Source organism: Thunnus thynnus, chromosome 16 (assembly GCF_963924715.1).
Source record: "Thunnus thynnus chromosome 16, fThuThy2.1, whole genome shotgun sequence".
NCBI classification, from domain to species: Eukaryota; Metazoa; Chordata; class Actinopteri; order Scombriformes; family Scombridae; genus Thunnus; species Thunnus thynnus.
In genome coordinates this window covers 6,376,902-6,390,339 of record NC_089532.1, presented here as the reverse complement: position 1 = coordinate 6,390,339, position 13,438 = coordinate 6,376,902, and the positions used below count along the sequence as shown (strand labels likewise).

Genomic DNA, 13,438 nt, shown 5'->3' with positions numbered 1-13,438 from the left:
CTTCAGGATGTTTTTCAGTTTTTAAGGATTTAACAGTAAAATTTGGTTTTGTGCAAAAGACCAAAGTGATATTTTAGCTGAACTTTAGCTGTATTATATTTATAAAAGCAAAGATTTGTATGTTTAGCCCTATCTAATGCTAAAAAGAACATAAACAAGCACAAACAATTTAACTGGGTTAAATTAAAGGTAAGCTTAGCTTTGTTTTGCACTCTTGCTCAGTTTTTTGTTTACTTTTGTACTTACTTTCTTTTGCTTTGTGTACTGTTGGTACTGAAAGTAAAAAAAATAACTGCACTGATGAAGATGCACTCTTTATCCACTGTTGTTGAAATTTTTACATTATTATAATTATTTTTATGCTATTTATTAAGTTTTAATTTACTTATTGATATGAATGTACAACATACATTTTGCAAAAATGTTCCAGTTTTCACCAAGTTACGATTAATCACACAATATCAAACTTTACTGTTAAAAGCAACAATATCTCTGTTTTCCTCTAGTTCAGGGGATATTTACGGGTATTTTGTTAATTTGTGTAAGTTGAGTGTTTTGGTGTTTAATCTGCGGTACAATAGAGTTTACTTTTTGACATTTGAGTTTTTGACTTTTTAACGATGAAACTATTTTTGTGAAGTATACTGTGCTGGTTTACTTATTTTAATTCTGATTCTATTCTCAATAAGTTCAGCCTCAATGTAAAAGTTGATGTTTGTGTATTTTTTAAATGTTATATGCTGTATTCTTCTTCGGTGATTTCTTTATGTTCAGAAACTTACAGATTGGGTTGCAGGAAGACGGTTTCCTCTTTTTCAGTCAGCAATATAATTAATAAACTTCGGTACAATTCAGTAAAAAGTCTGTTTTTGGCTGTTTGTTCATCCTGCCACCACAAGATGGAGACTAACACCCACTTACTAAAATAAGACTGGATGGGAAATGCTCCACACCACTGACACTGACACTGACACATCCCACTTTCTGACTTGGACAGAAAAGGTCTTGAAATTGATATTTCATTGCACAGGTTAGGTAATTACCATCATATTTAATATTCAGCTAAAACTCCACAACCTGACCTTTGATCAGAAAGGTCCCTAGGTTGGGAACCACTGGGCTAAACTAGCTAACTGTATATAAAGTAGTTGAAACTAGCTCCACCTCCAGCAGCTACAACAGTAACATGCTGCTCTAACACTGATGCTTCAGTATTAATTATCTAATGATGTCATATATAATAATATATCAGTCAGAGAGACCAAACCACTACTTTTACTGCAATATTTTAACTACATCAAGCTCATAATACTTGTAATGGAGTATTTTTACATTGCTGCATTGGTACTTTTACTGAAAGTAAAGGATCCAAGTACTTCTTCCAGTATTGCAGTAAAGCTCAGTCAATAAATATGAATAATTAAAAACTGATAATAAAACTAAAAACTTAATAAATTCCCAATGTCAGGCTGATAAACCTCAAACGTCTCTTTGGCTGTGGTCCTGATTAGTGAAAACATAACAGTAGTCATCTCTGGGTCGGTGGCTGACAGCAGGAAAGCACCGTGGATTTCCACCAACCAGCTTCCAGTTATTTATCAGCCTGGTCATTCCCAGTACAGTTTACCATCCACAGCTTTGAATAATGTGAATTTGTAGCTATGACCCCCGTCTTCTTGAGCACATCCTTTTCTTTCAATGATGTACAAACACTGACAGACTTTCAGGGAGAAAAGCTGCCAGTAATGTGCGGTGGACTCATGTACTTCCCTGCTTTGAGCAACAGCCATTAATTGCAGTTATAATTGAATAATAATAAACTAGGAAACACCTCAATCCAGGGTGCTTCTGTTCCCGCAAACAAGGGTCAATAATTTCCTGCTATTGTACAAGACTGACTTGGCTGTTTATGATATTGGTGAGTCACATGATTGGTGGTGGTTTACACTTCCCTGCAGAACCTCTGATCAAGAATCTGAAGAATCTGAATTACAAGCCCTGATCACTGATGTCAATTTAGGAACATTTCTTCAAAAAGATTCTTTAACTGCCATGTTGTTTTTCATTCACAACTCACCCTGATAGGTTTTTTCTGCTAACTTCCAAAATACTGTTTATATCATTTAGTGTCAAAATGCAGGTCTACATTGTCGTTTCCTGCACTAAATGTTCATGTATTTTGTGCTCTAACTCAGGAATTTTAATGAGTAAGAACATGTTTTCATGAACCTGCAAAAAAACCTCATGTACTCAAAGACTTTGTGAATTTTATTTAGATTGATTTTGTTGGTAATTAGAATTGCTCTTGTTTTGTTTAAAACCCTTAAAAACTCAGTTATTTCTTTCTTCTTGTACTTAAATTCATGAACTCTAACATTACACCAGCCCTGACTTGCTGGCACCAGCGACGCCTGTGTCAGGAGGCGGTGGGATCCTCCTCCTATATATTAGGCTGACATGGCGTCAGTTGTCATTCAAAAACTTCTTGCTTCTCACAGAAGCCTGTCACCAACTGCGCTATTGGGTGCTGAGCTAAATTGTCGACGGATTTGAGTGCACAACTCGGTCACAGGACGCTTTGTTCCCAGTTGTACAGTTGCAAACTAGTTCATGAACAGTAGCAACGTCTACGTTTACGTCTAAGAGTTAAGAAGCAATACTTTTACCTCAGAAAGTGGCGATACTTTCTGACACAGAAGTAGCAATAATTTTGCTAATAAAGGTAGCAATACCACACAACAAGTCACAATATCTCGAGAAAAGTAGCACCACTTTCGCTCCTAGTGGGGAAAATAGCAATGTTACCACCCCACTCCTCACTCTTGCCTATAGCTGCACAATCTGTTTAACGAATTAGAGATCCTGCTTGTGTCTATAGCCCACTGGCTAACCATGGCTATGGCTAACAACTCCAGCAAAGTTGGAAAAAAGCTTTACCCCTGCAGCAATAAAACCTCTAACTGGGACACTCACCCCCTGTGTGCGGTCCTTAGACTTATCCCATGGTCAGGCATGCTTTTTATCATGCCTTTCTCCTCTGAGGAGCATTGACGTCTGCATACTTTGTGTCCAGTTTGTGCGCTGCAAATTTATGTGGACAGGGCTCAGGCTTTTAGAAAGGGTGACCAGTTATTCATGTCTTGAACAAAATCACACATGGGTAAGCCTGTGTACAAGCAACGTCTGTCCCACTGGATAGTGGGGGCTATTGACCTGGCTTATAGTAGCAAGGGTCTCCAGCCTCCCTCGGGCCTACATGCACACTCCACCAGAGGTTTAGCAACCTTGTGGTCTCTCTTTAAGGAAGGTTCTATTCAAGAGGTCTGTGCGGCTGCATACTGGACCCCAGTCGACTTGTTTGCTAGATTTTATAGGTTGGATGTCATGGCACCAACCCTGGCACATTCAATCCTTAGTACTGGCTCTTCTGAGAAAGCGGCTCCCCCTTTGTGAAGCTCCACTGAGGACCGTTGTCTTCCTTTCAGGCATGTCTGGCAATCCGGGAGTCAGTATGTTTTCTCATAATGAGAGACAAAATGAATGCTATGAAAGTGATAGAAAAATCCATGTATTAGTTAAGTAGTTATGGTCATATGTATGTATATATTTGGCGGCAGGGCCTTGAAGGGAACACTATGATAGGCATATGGACATCATGGTCATCATGTGAAAGTAAGAGCTCTGTAAAGCTTTGTCTAGGTCTGTTAGAAGGAATCTGTAAACAACTAGAGGTGCCTCCCCAGGGCATCAAGGCCGTCAATATATACTAGTGACTTTCCTTTTTCTCGTCAGAATTCTCCACGGAGACTCTGCGGACTCTCCGTGTCTATAACATATGTTTGGTTTTAATTAAAGAGACGCTTGACTTCAACCGACCTCAGTCTATTGGGTAATTTTTACCTATCAGAAAGAGAACTTAAGGTTATGGATATAACCACGGTTCTCTGATAAGCATGAATGAGTGTCTCACCAGACCACCCTCCTTGCTATGGAAGTGAGGAAGAGTTGAGCTTGTTTTGAATGACAAATGACGCTATGTCAGCCCAATATATAGGAGGAGGGTCCCATCCACTCCTGACATAGGCGTCACTGGTGCCAGCCAATTAGAGCTGGCGTAATCTTATTTGAGCTTCTGATGAGATCACGCAGGAGTTGTTCCCATAGTGAGACACTTACTCATGCTAATCAGAGAACCAGGGTTATATCCATAACCTTAATTTTTGTATTCTTTTAATCACCCTGATAAGGTGATGAACAGATGAGCAGATGAACAGAAAATATGTAGATTTTTAGGAAATCACTGTCAAATCACACAGCAGTTTCAGCAAATTTTATGTATAAACTTAACTTATATTTAACACTTTATCTAACGATACTTTGTACAGCAGATGACACGAAACAAACATTTTTAAAACATCAAAGCTCAATGTCTCCCTTCATTGTACATGTGAGTCAAAATGTACAGTACATTAAATAAAAATACAGTAACGCTGATTTGATATAAAAATACATCTTCAAAATATTACACATACGAACATTGACCTGGTTCTCATTTCCCTAAGAAACAAAACTCACAAGCACACATACAGGAGAAGCACGTTTCCCAGCACTAACGTCTAAGTCTAGCGTACACATTTATACAGTGATTCTCATTATTTTTATATTATTATTATATATTATATTACACAATAGTTTTTCCAGCTTAAGTTCATTATAGAAGTAACATTTAATCCAAGATCAGACTTTCACTGCAGATGACATTTGCTTCGTACAGACACTGTGATACCATCATGTACATATCAATGTGTTCATCATACTAATGTAAAACAAACATTATGATACATTATATTGGACAACCCAACTTTTAAACGACTGAAATGAGGAGAATGTATCACTGGAGTGAAAGTCTCATTTGATGAGAACTCTGGAGAAAAAAGGGCGAGCGCTGACGACGTTGGTTTCTTTCAAAGCGTCTGACAGAATTGCTTTGACGGTTTTCCTGTCGGCCTTGGTGAGGTTAGTCTTGAGCTTGAGCAGAGCCGAAACATGTTTTTCACTGTGGATGAAGGAAGGGAAACATTAGAAATTAACTTCCAGGACAACATTAATCTAATTATTAGAGGATTACTATAACAATAAAGTAGATTATGCTGTGGAAGTATACAGTATATTCCTTCTCCTGCACATATTTGCTGATAGTTAGATGAGAAGATTGATACTGTTTTCATGTCTTCATGTTAAATATGAAGCTAGAGCCAGTAGACAATTATCTTGGTTTAGCAATCAGACTGTGCAAAGGTAAAGATAATAAAAAACAGCTCTGAAAATATTGATATTTTTAAACATAGACTAAAAACCCACCTGTTTAGCCTGGCTTTTATGTAGTATCTTATTATTATATATATGTGTCTTTGATTTCTTGTACTTTCTTTTACTATTTTAACTGCTCTCTTACCATTCACTTATCTTTTATTGTTGTCTTATTCAATTCATTCTTTTAAAGTAGGTTTCATTAAATCTTTTTCTGTCTAATCAATTATTATCTTGAATTAGTTATTTTATTTACATTTTACAAGTCACCTGGTTTTATTTTTTGCTATTTTACTTGTATCCTGGTGTGCATTAGTCTCCCAGTCCATATTCACCATCCCGTGTATTTCTCAGTCACTTCTAAAGCACTTTGAATTGCATTCAGCTTGTATGAACAGTGCTATATGAATAAAGTTTGGCTGATTGATTGATTGATTCTTAAGCTCACTAGTTCAAACACATGACGTGTGAAACCACTCATTAAACAAAGGAGATATGACATGTTAATTTGTGAGTTTTAGAGGTGCTGGTACTTTTGGACTAAGCTAGGCTAGCTGTTTCCTCCTGTTCCCAGGCTTTGTGCTAAGCTAAGTGTAGCACACACCTCCTAATACTACTAGTTAGTAAGGATTACAATAATTTTGTAATCCTGGACCAGAATCAGAGGATTCGAACAGGAGGCAGACATGATAATATTGGCAATATTCAATGACCACATGAGACAAAGAGCTGTGAGCTGGTATTGTTTTTTTGAAAATAAACAAAATAAATTAGATATAACCCTAAGTTCTGTATATAGTTAAATTCCACAAAGATACCTAAGTTTCAGTTCAACAACAAATGATTTCTTTTGTCACTTTTTCTGTGATTTTGAACCACTGAGTTCTTTTCAACTACTTTTCTGTTTGACTGGGTGCACCCTACTATAGTTAATCTCAATTCCCAATATTTGGATCTAATGTCAGGTAGGTAACAATATTAGAACAATACCCTGTTCAACATTATCACTTCACAACACCCTTCAACCTTACAATAGTTCCCTATTCACTGCTTCAACAATAACAAAATCATTTTAACCAAATCACAAAAATACACCATATCAATAACATGAATATGCAGTTCACTCATTTAAACCAGTGATGGTTATGACTCAGTCCTTCCACAGGCACAGGGAATACGTTTGAAGAAGAATGAAGAAGGTAAGTGTCTTTTCCAAGTCAGGTCATAAACTGAAAGGTAAAGTCAAAATCTGGGATTTGGGGTTTAGCAAGTGGGGCTGGGAGTTGAGTGTGAAAGTGGTGCTGGCCTTGTGCAGTTTAGGATGTTTACCCTACCGCCGTGGCAGGAGAGGGGTAAGGCTGGCAGTTCTCGGCTCGGGGCTCTTCGATTCAGGGATCTTAAATCCAGGGGTCTCATGGTCTTGTTTGGGTTGGCTCGCCATCAACTTCAAAACAACTCAAAAAAGCTGACCAATTTGGGGGTTCCTCTGTGTCACTCGGCAGGTTTCAGTGAGCAGGCCTCTCACACACACATGTTTACAAGTGTTCAGCAGCAGGTCCTCTCCCAACAGTGTCACCCAGCGTCTGACTAACATATGCTGTGTAGCCTGCCTACAGTGCTGTGGACCTGTGTTGTGATTGGCTAAGGCACTTTTGTGTTGTTAACTCTTTGTGACCCGGGTTACATAAGTTAACCAGCTGTCAGCTCTAGCCTCATATCCAGCGTATAGTGAAAGTGGTACCAATCTTGTCAGAAAACCACAAGAAAGCAAAAAAGTGTCTTTCCCAAAATGTCAAACGATTTTGTTCTTTGGTTTGCATGTGAAAATGTTACAACACTGACTCAGAGAGCAGAGGACTAAAGACAAGACAGTTTACTGTCACAGTTTGGAAACATTTGGAAGTAAACCTCATCCTCTGTAAACTGTTGACTCTCACTGGGAACATTACTGACTATATCCACAGACTGTCATAACAAGCTTTCATTTAACAGCAGCACTTGTCATCTGTCATCAACATCATCCCGCTGCCAGGAAACATCTGAACTCGTGAGAAGTTTTAGCTCAGTTCACTTCCTGCTTCCTGTCAGCTCTCACTGAAAAATATGTTTGTTAATGTTCACCCTAATGTCAGGTAAACCATGTTTAATGATTCTGTCTTGATTAGGTCACTCACAGCTAAATAAGTGCACATTCGCTTTTGATAATAATAATAATAGTGAAGATTGTAAAGGTTACCTGAGGTCAGGATAATCAGTTCCCAGTGATACTACTTGTAACTTTATGGCAGGGAGGTCTTGGAGTTTCAGCACTTCTGCAATCTTGCTCAGGATTTCCTTCAACCAGTCCTCCTTTGATCCCTGTGAAGTAATTTAGTTTAGTCTTCAAGTTTACTTCAACAGTAATATACAAGTCATGTGTTTTAGGGAGGATTTAATAGTTTTTACAGTGGATTTTCCAAGGAACACATTAATCACACTCTGCGGTCAGTTCAGTGACATATTTTTTCCTTGGAGTTTCTGATGTTGAACGTAAGATGTTGCAACCAAAAATGAATGTTTTGTAAAATCTAATACTTTTAGATTTTGTGCTTGAGTCTCACCATTTTCACGAATAAACTGTGCAAACTCTCCGCGTTTTTTTTCACAGTCATGTAGGCCTTCTCCTGACGCTCCTTGTCCTTCAGTTTGACTTCCCCTCTCAGGAGCCTCTTCACATATTCTACTGTCACTTCCTGGTGAAGCTGGCCCATCAGATCCTGCAATCAAATCAATCAAGATAAAAAACAACATTATTTTAGCTTCAAATTAAACTATTTTGTGCTTGTTGTTTGAAGAACTACTTGATTTGCCAGATAATTTGTGAATCTATAGAACTACACCAGTAATTATCCATGTTTTACTCCTTTTACTACATAAATTATGAATATTTCACGTATTAGTAACTGTTTTGCAAACCATACTGTAAAATGCATTTTTCCTAACATCCAGGCAGCCATTAGGTTCTATTAACTTTTGTACAGTTTGAAAATCTTAAAAGTTAACTTCAATTTTTGTGGTCTGCTAATTGATTTTCATACTGTATGTAAATGTAAAATCTCTCTGTATATAAATTAATGGAAACCAATGGCTGTCCAAAAGGTAAAATATATTTAAATATATTCTGAAGTAATGTAAAGTTAACATGATTTAACATGATTTAACATGAAGTTAAAGGTGCAGTGCGTAGGATTTAGTGGCATCTAGTGGTGACGTTGCAGATTGCAACCAACTGAATAGCCCTCCCCCCCTCCCCTTCCAAGCGGAGAACCTACGGTGGCCATGAAACCCACGAAATATGCAAACGGCCCTCAGCCAGTGTTTGGTTTGTCCGTTCTGGGCTACTGTAGAAACATGCCGTTGCAACATGATGGTCTCCGTGGAAGAAAACCCACTCCCGTTTGTAGATAAAACAGGCTCATTCCAAGGTAACGCAAACACAATGATTTTTATTTCAAGTAATCATACAGTAAGTAAAACATACTTATGGATATTATACTGTTCTGCTAGATGCCACTAAATTCTACACACTGCACCTTTATGGAGCTAAAACTTGAAAAAAAAAACAGTGGCTTGTCCTTTAATATGAATTGAAGAGTGTGTGTCATGGTTTCTTCAGTTTACCTGATGACACAATTCAGCTGCACCTTGAAGATCCTGAATCTGTTGTTCAATGCTGACCAGCAGATTCTCAAACACTGACTTATTCAGCCAGTCACTGGTTCCCAGCTTGCGGTACTGTGGCTGTGTGAGATACAAATATGATCCATGAGACAGTAAAATACTTATATCTATATACACTTATATCTCTAACTTTTACTGCAAACAGATCGTCCACAGTTGCTCAGGATTTGTGGTAAAAATTCTTCAGCTCAGGGTTAGAGTTAAAATGTATTTTTATAAATTTTTTATTTATTATCCATCTACACAGTGACACCCATGAGCACATTTTGTGAATTGTTGTGTAAATAGTAACTAAAATTCTGCATATCCCTGTGAATGTGGTTGTTCCCAGAGCTCAAATAAAAATTGAGGGAGACGAAACATCTGCTGAAAAAAAACAAAAAACAACTTAACAAGACTCACCTATATTCCCTTTTTTAAAATTCTTTTGTTAATTGATGTTTTGCTTTTTTGTTTATGTTATTTCTGTTTTGTAAATTCAATTTTCGTGCACTTTGTTACTATAAATATCCATATATATATATCTATATTAAATTACACTACCAAGACAGTTTCTTTGATAGAAAAACAAAGAAAACAAATGAAAAGAATTGTTTGGTGCAAGAATACATTAAAAAAAGTTAAATGTCTAAATTGTTGTCTAAATGTAGGTATTTATAATTGATACTGTTCTTAGAGAAATATGGTAATATCAAAGAATGAGCTTAGTTTGAAGAAGAAAGCAGTCAGTAAAAATATGTTTAGTCTGTCAGTTTTGGCTGATTTCCTGATTCTGTGGCTTGTTAAACATTTAAAGTGTGTCAGTGTGGTTCATTGATGTGTTTTTAATAGTTTTTGGACAAGATAAATCTTTTCATAGGATTAATGGACTATAAGAAAAATATAGAACATGACCAGACATAGCCTTTAAATCGGTTGTAAATAAACTTACCTTGAGGACCTTGTGCACAGGGCTTAGTAAATACATGTGAGCAGATTGTTTCATGTCCATCAGAACAGACAAACAGCTTTCCCGAACATCCTTTGAGAACAGATCACTCTTCTTAACGAGGAAGACCCTGCAGACAGACCACAGGAAAACCCTCAAATTAGCTGATGTTCAAGGACAGGTTCGCAATTTTTCAAGTCTGTCTTAAAACAGTCAGGAGCCCAAATGAACAGTGAAACATGTTTTTCTTGCTGTAATCATTCCTCCTGTTCATACTGACCGTTAGAAGATCCCTTCATAATGCACTTACAATGTAAGTGATAGAGGACAAAATCCACAGTCCTCCTTCTCTGCAAAAATGTATATAAAAGTTTATCTGAAGCTAATATGAAGCTTCAGCATCCAAATGAGTCAAATCAAGTAGATATCTTTCAACGCTGCAGTCTTTTTAGTGCCAAAGTCCCTCTTTTTGTTACTATACTTCCACTGCAGCTCAACAGGGAAACACTGTCCGAGTAAACACAAAGAGGGAATTTGATGCTAAAAAGACTGTAAATGTGTCAGACATCCACTTGATATGACTAACTCAGACTGCTGAAGCCTCATATAGGCTTCACATCAACTTTCAAATGACTGTGTGGACACACTGTGGATTTAAGCTGTGAGTTTGTCTAAAAGAAAAGTACCTGAAATGTTCAACACAGCTGAGTATCGCCTTGATGAACGGCTTGCTGTTCGGTTTGCTTCGCTTCATGATGTCGTCTTGGAAGATTTTGAACCTGCAGGAGTTTGTATTTGAATGAAGTGTTGATATCATTAAGCATAGAACTAACTAATATTTAGAAGCAAGTAATCAATCTTGTTACCTTTGTAGTAAATCTTTCAGTTGGTAAGTTAAATCCTGGGCCTTGCTTTGGTCTCCCACAACTTTTACAGTTGTAGTCACAATACCATTGATGAGCTAAAGACAGATAGAGGACATGAATGAATTACTGCATTTAAAAATGATAATTGATCTAGCATTATGTTGTGTTGATAATACTGTACTGGAATGAGGTCGTAGGCCACAGGACTAGCGAAGCAGCCGTCCTTTCTTGACGGCTCCTCTCCATCTTCCCACTTTTGCTTTGCTTCCTCCAGGACGCGGTCGATGCAAGTCGTCAGCTCACTCTGGATGTACAAAAAATAACATGCAGCTGTTCATGTTTAACATACATGACACTCTTTCACAGGCACTTAATGTTCTTGGCTACTACTTTTTTCTTTAAAGCACAATTTTCTATGATTCTACCAGGGTGGCACTAGTGAAAATATCATCAGGTCAATCATATTAAAATTGATTATTGTCTAGAGGGCAGAAAAATGTGGCCTGATGCTGGAGCTCGAGATTAGATCATCTAAAATCCTCCAGAAAGCCACAAGTATTATAATTTCATCTGGGCTTGTTCTAGAAAGTGAATGTTCTCTGTTGCTATCAGGGCATCGTTATGTTTTATCTGCATGTTGATGGCTGAAGAGCAAAACCTCCTATCTGAAAAATGCACTTTTTTGAGAAAACTAAAAAAAACTTGTTTTCTTGCAGAATGCTATTTGTTAAGGATACCCAAAACATAATACACTGTTTTTGGACTATATTATCATATTATGTGTTCACAATACTGACTAGATATTAATGCCTCGCAAAGTGCAGATAGGAGCTTTTGCACTTGGTGCAAATTGGAAGAGGTTCTACAAAACGATGCTCCAAATTAAGTTAATAATTAGAATTAAATTAAAAATAAAATTAAGTTTGTTTTCAGGTAAAAAGATGTAGTAAATGTAATAGTTACTACATTCTAGTATGCTAGGGTCAGAATTCCTTAAGTGGGAAATTCCTTAAACTCAGTGTATTTGCTTCCTCGTCCACTGGAGATGAATGTTCAGTGATTGTGTAACACACTCGTGCTGTTGCCTCTCTACACACCCAGGGACTGTGCGCTGTGTTTTTGTTTTGTTGTGTGACTTTTCTGTCACAACGAAGGGTGGGATTATCTTGCAGACAGACTGAATATGAGCAGCCTTCCTTGTTCTCATCATCCAAAGTGAAATCCGCCAATCAGAAAATTCTGCAGATAGGAGGTTTTGCGCTTTGGCCATCGATGTAAAACTAACTACTATTCTAAATTGTTCATTCCTTCTGCAATCCGACTACTAAATGCTCCATAGGTCTTAGCATTGTCATTGTTGGTAGATGTTTTATCTGATCTTTTTTGTTGTGTCTGTTAAGCTTATTTATTGATTTATGGATTCCACATACAGCTCCTTTGTGTTTTTTTTATTCCTTTTGTGTGTTGTATATTGCATTATTTATTTCTATGTTATTGTGTTGTGTTAACAACAAGCTGCTCCAAACAAATTGCCCCTAGTGAGATTAATAAAGTTGTATATACTGTATTGTAAAACATTGAGATTCATCTACTGGGGACCATGAATATCCACAACAAATATAACAACAATCTAACCTGTAGTTGCTGCGATATCTCACTCTGCACAGAAGTGTTGATCATAGTGACTGACTGAGGTTTGAGTAAAACTACCAAACCCAAACAAACTAAAACTATAAACTGTTATACATAACTAAAATGTAATGAATCTACCTGTTGTTTGCTCAGGTACTGTTCCTCCAGAGGTTTCAGTAACTTTTCAGGCAGCAGCTTTCCCAACGCTTCGTGATCGATCTCACTGGCCAGCTCTGGCTTTCGAAGGACTCTGACACAGAGAGCAGACATCACATTCACAGTCATTAACAATTCAAGAAACATGAACTCTACAGATTAGGATTTCATGGGAATTTTGCACACATCCAGATAACAGGAAGTTACAATCATTATGTCAGATAATTATTGGGAATCATCCTCTGGAGATCATGAATATTGATGCTAAATTTACCAGTGGTGGGTGAGGTACTAAGATCTTTTACTTCAGTAAAAGTTTCGAGTAAAAATTTTGCATTCAAAATTTTATTGAAAGAAAGGTACACAAGTATTTGCATCAAAATATACTTAAAGTACCAAAAGTAAAAGCACTTATTATGCAGAGTGGCCCAATAAATAATGGCCCAGAATAAAATTAAATAATATATTGTCTGATTATTAATTATTGATGTATGTGTAAAGTAGGGCCAATTTTAATTACTTTATGTAATCTATAATAATATATATTAATTTAGTTGTAGATTATATTTCTATTAATAATACATATCTGCAAAGTAACCATTAACTAAAGCTGACAAATAAACATAGTGGAGTAAAAGAGTACAATATTTGCCTCCAACATATAGCGGAGTGCAAATATAAAGCTGGAGAATGCTGAAAAATAGATACTTTATATGCTGTATACTTTATTCCACCAATAAATTTATTGTTATCTGTCAAGTAGTTGTTGAGAAATCTTGGTCTGATACGTTGGACAGAGAATGGACTGATGGACCAACACATGGAC

The 13,438-nt window shown here is 37.0% G+C and overlaps 1 protein-coding gene across 2 annotated transcripts in view; it reads right to left on the bottom strand.

The window, feature by feature from the left end:
- The window catches only part of LOC137199208 (tumor necrosis factor alpha-induced protein 2-like), a 41,705-nt gene that overhangs the window by 15,923 nt on the left and 12,344 nt on the right, over positions 1 to 13,438 (bottom strand). Inside the window, exons 4-12 of one of the 2 annotated variants that reach the window (XM_067613338.1) lie at positions 12,595 to 12,706; positions 11,006 to 11,128; positions 10,825 to 10,919; positions 10,645 to 10,737; positions 9,962 to 10,088; positions 8,971 to 9,090; positions 7,911 to 8,066; positions 7,547 to 7,668; positions 4,358 to 5,056 (exon numbers count right to left, since the gene is read on the bottom strand). In XM_067613338.1, the coding sequence (XP_067469439.1) occupies positions 4,909 to 5,056; positions 7,547 to 7,668; positions 7,911 to 8,066; positions 8,971 to 9,090; positions 9,962 to 10,088; positions 10,645 to 10,737; positions 10,825 to 10,919; positions 11,006 to 11,128; positions 12,595 to 12,706 (1,096 nt within the window). In that variant the 3' untranslated portion in view covers positions 4,358 to 4,908. Of the gene's footprint in view, positions 1 to 4,357; positions 5,057 to 7,546; positions 7,669 to 7,910; positions 8,067 to 8,970; positions 9,091 to 9,961; positions 10,089 to 10,644; positions 10,738 to 10,824; positions 10,920 to 11,005; positions 11,129 to 12,594; positions 12,707 to 13,438 lie in introns of those variants that run through there. The other variant, XM_067613339.1, reaches the window with a different exon arrangement.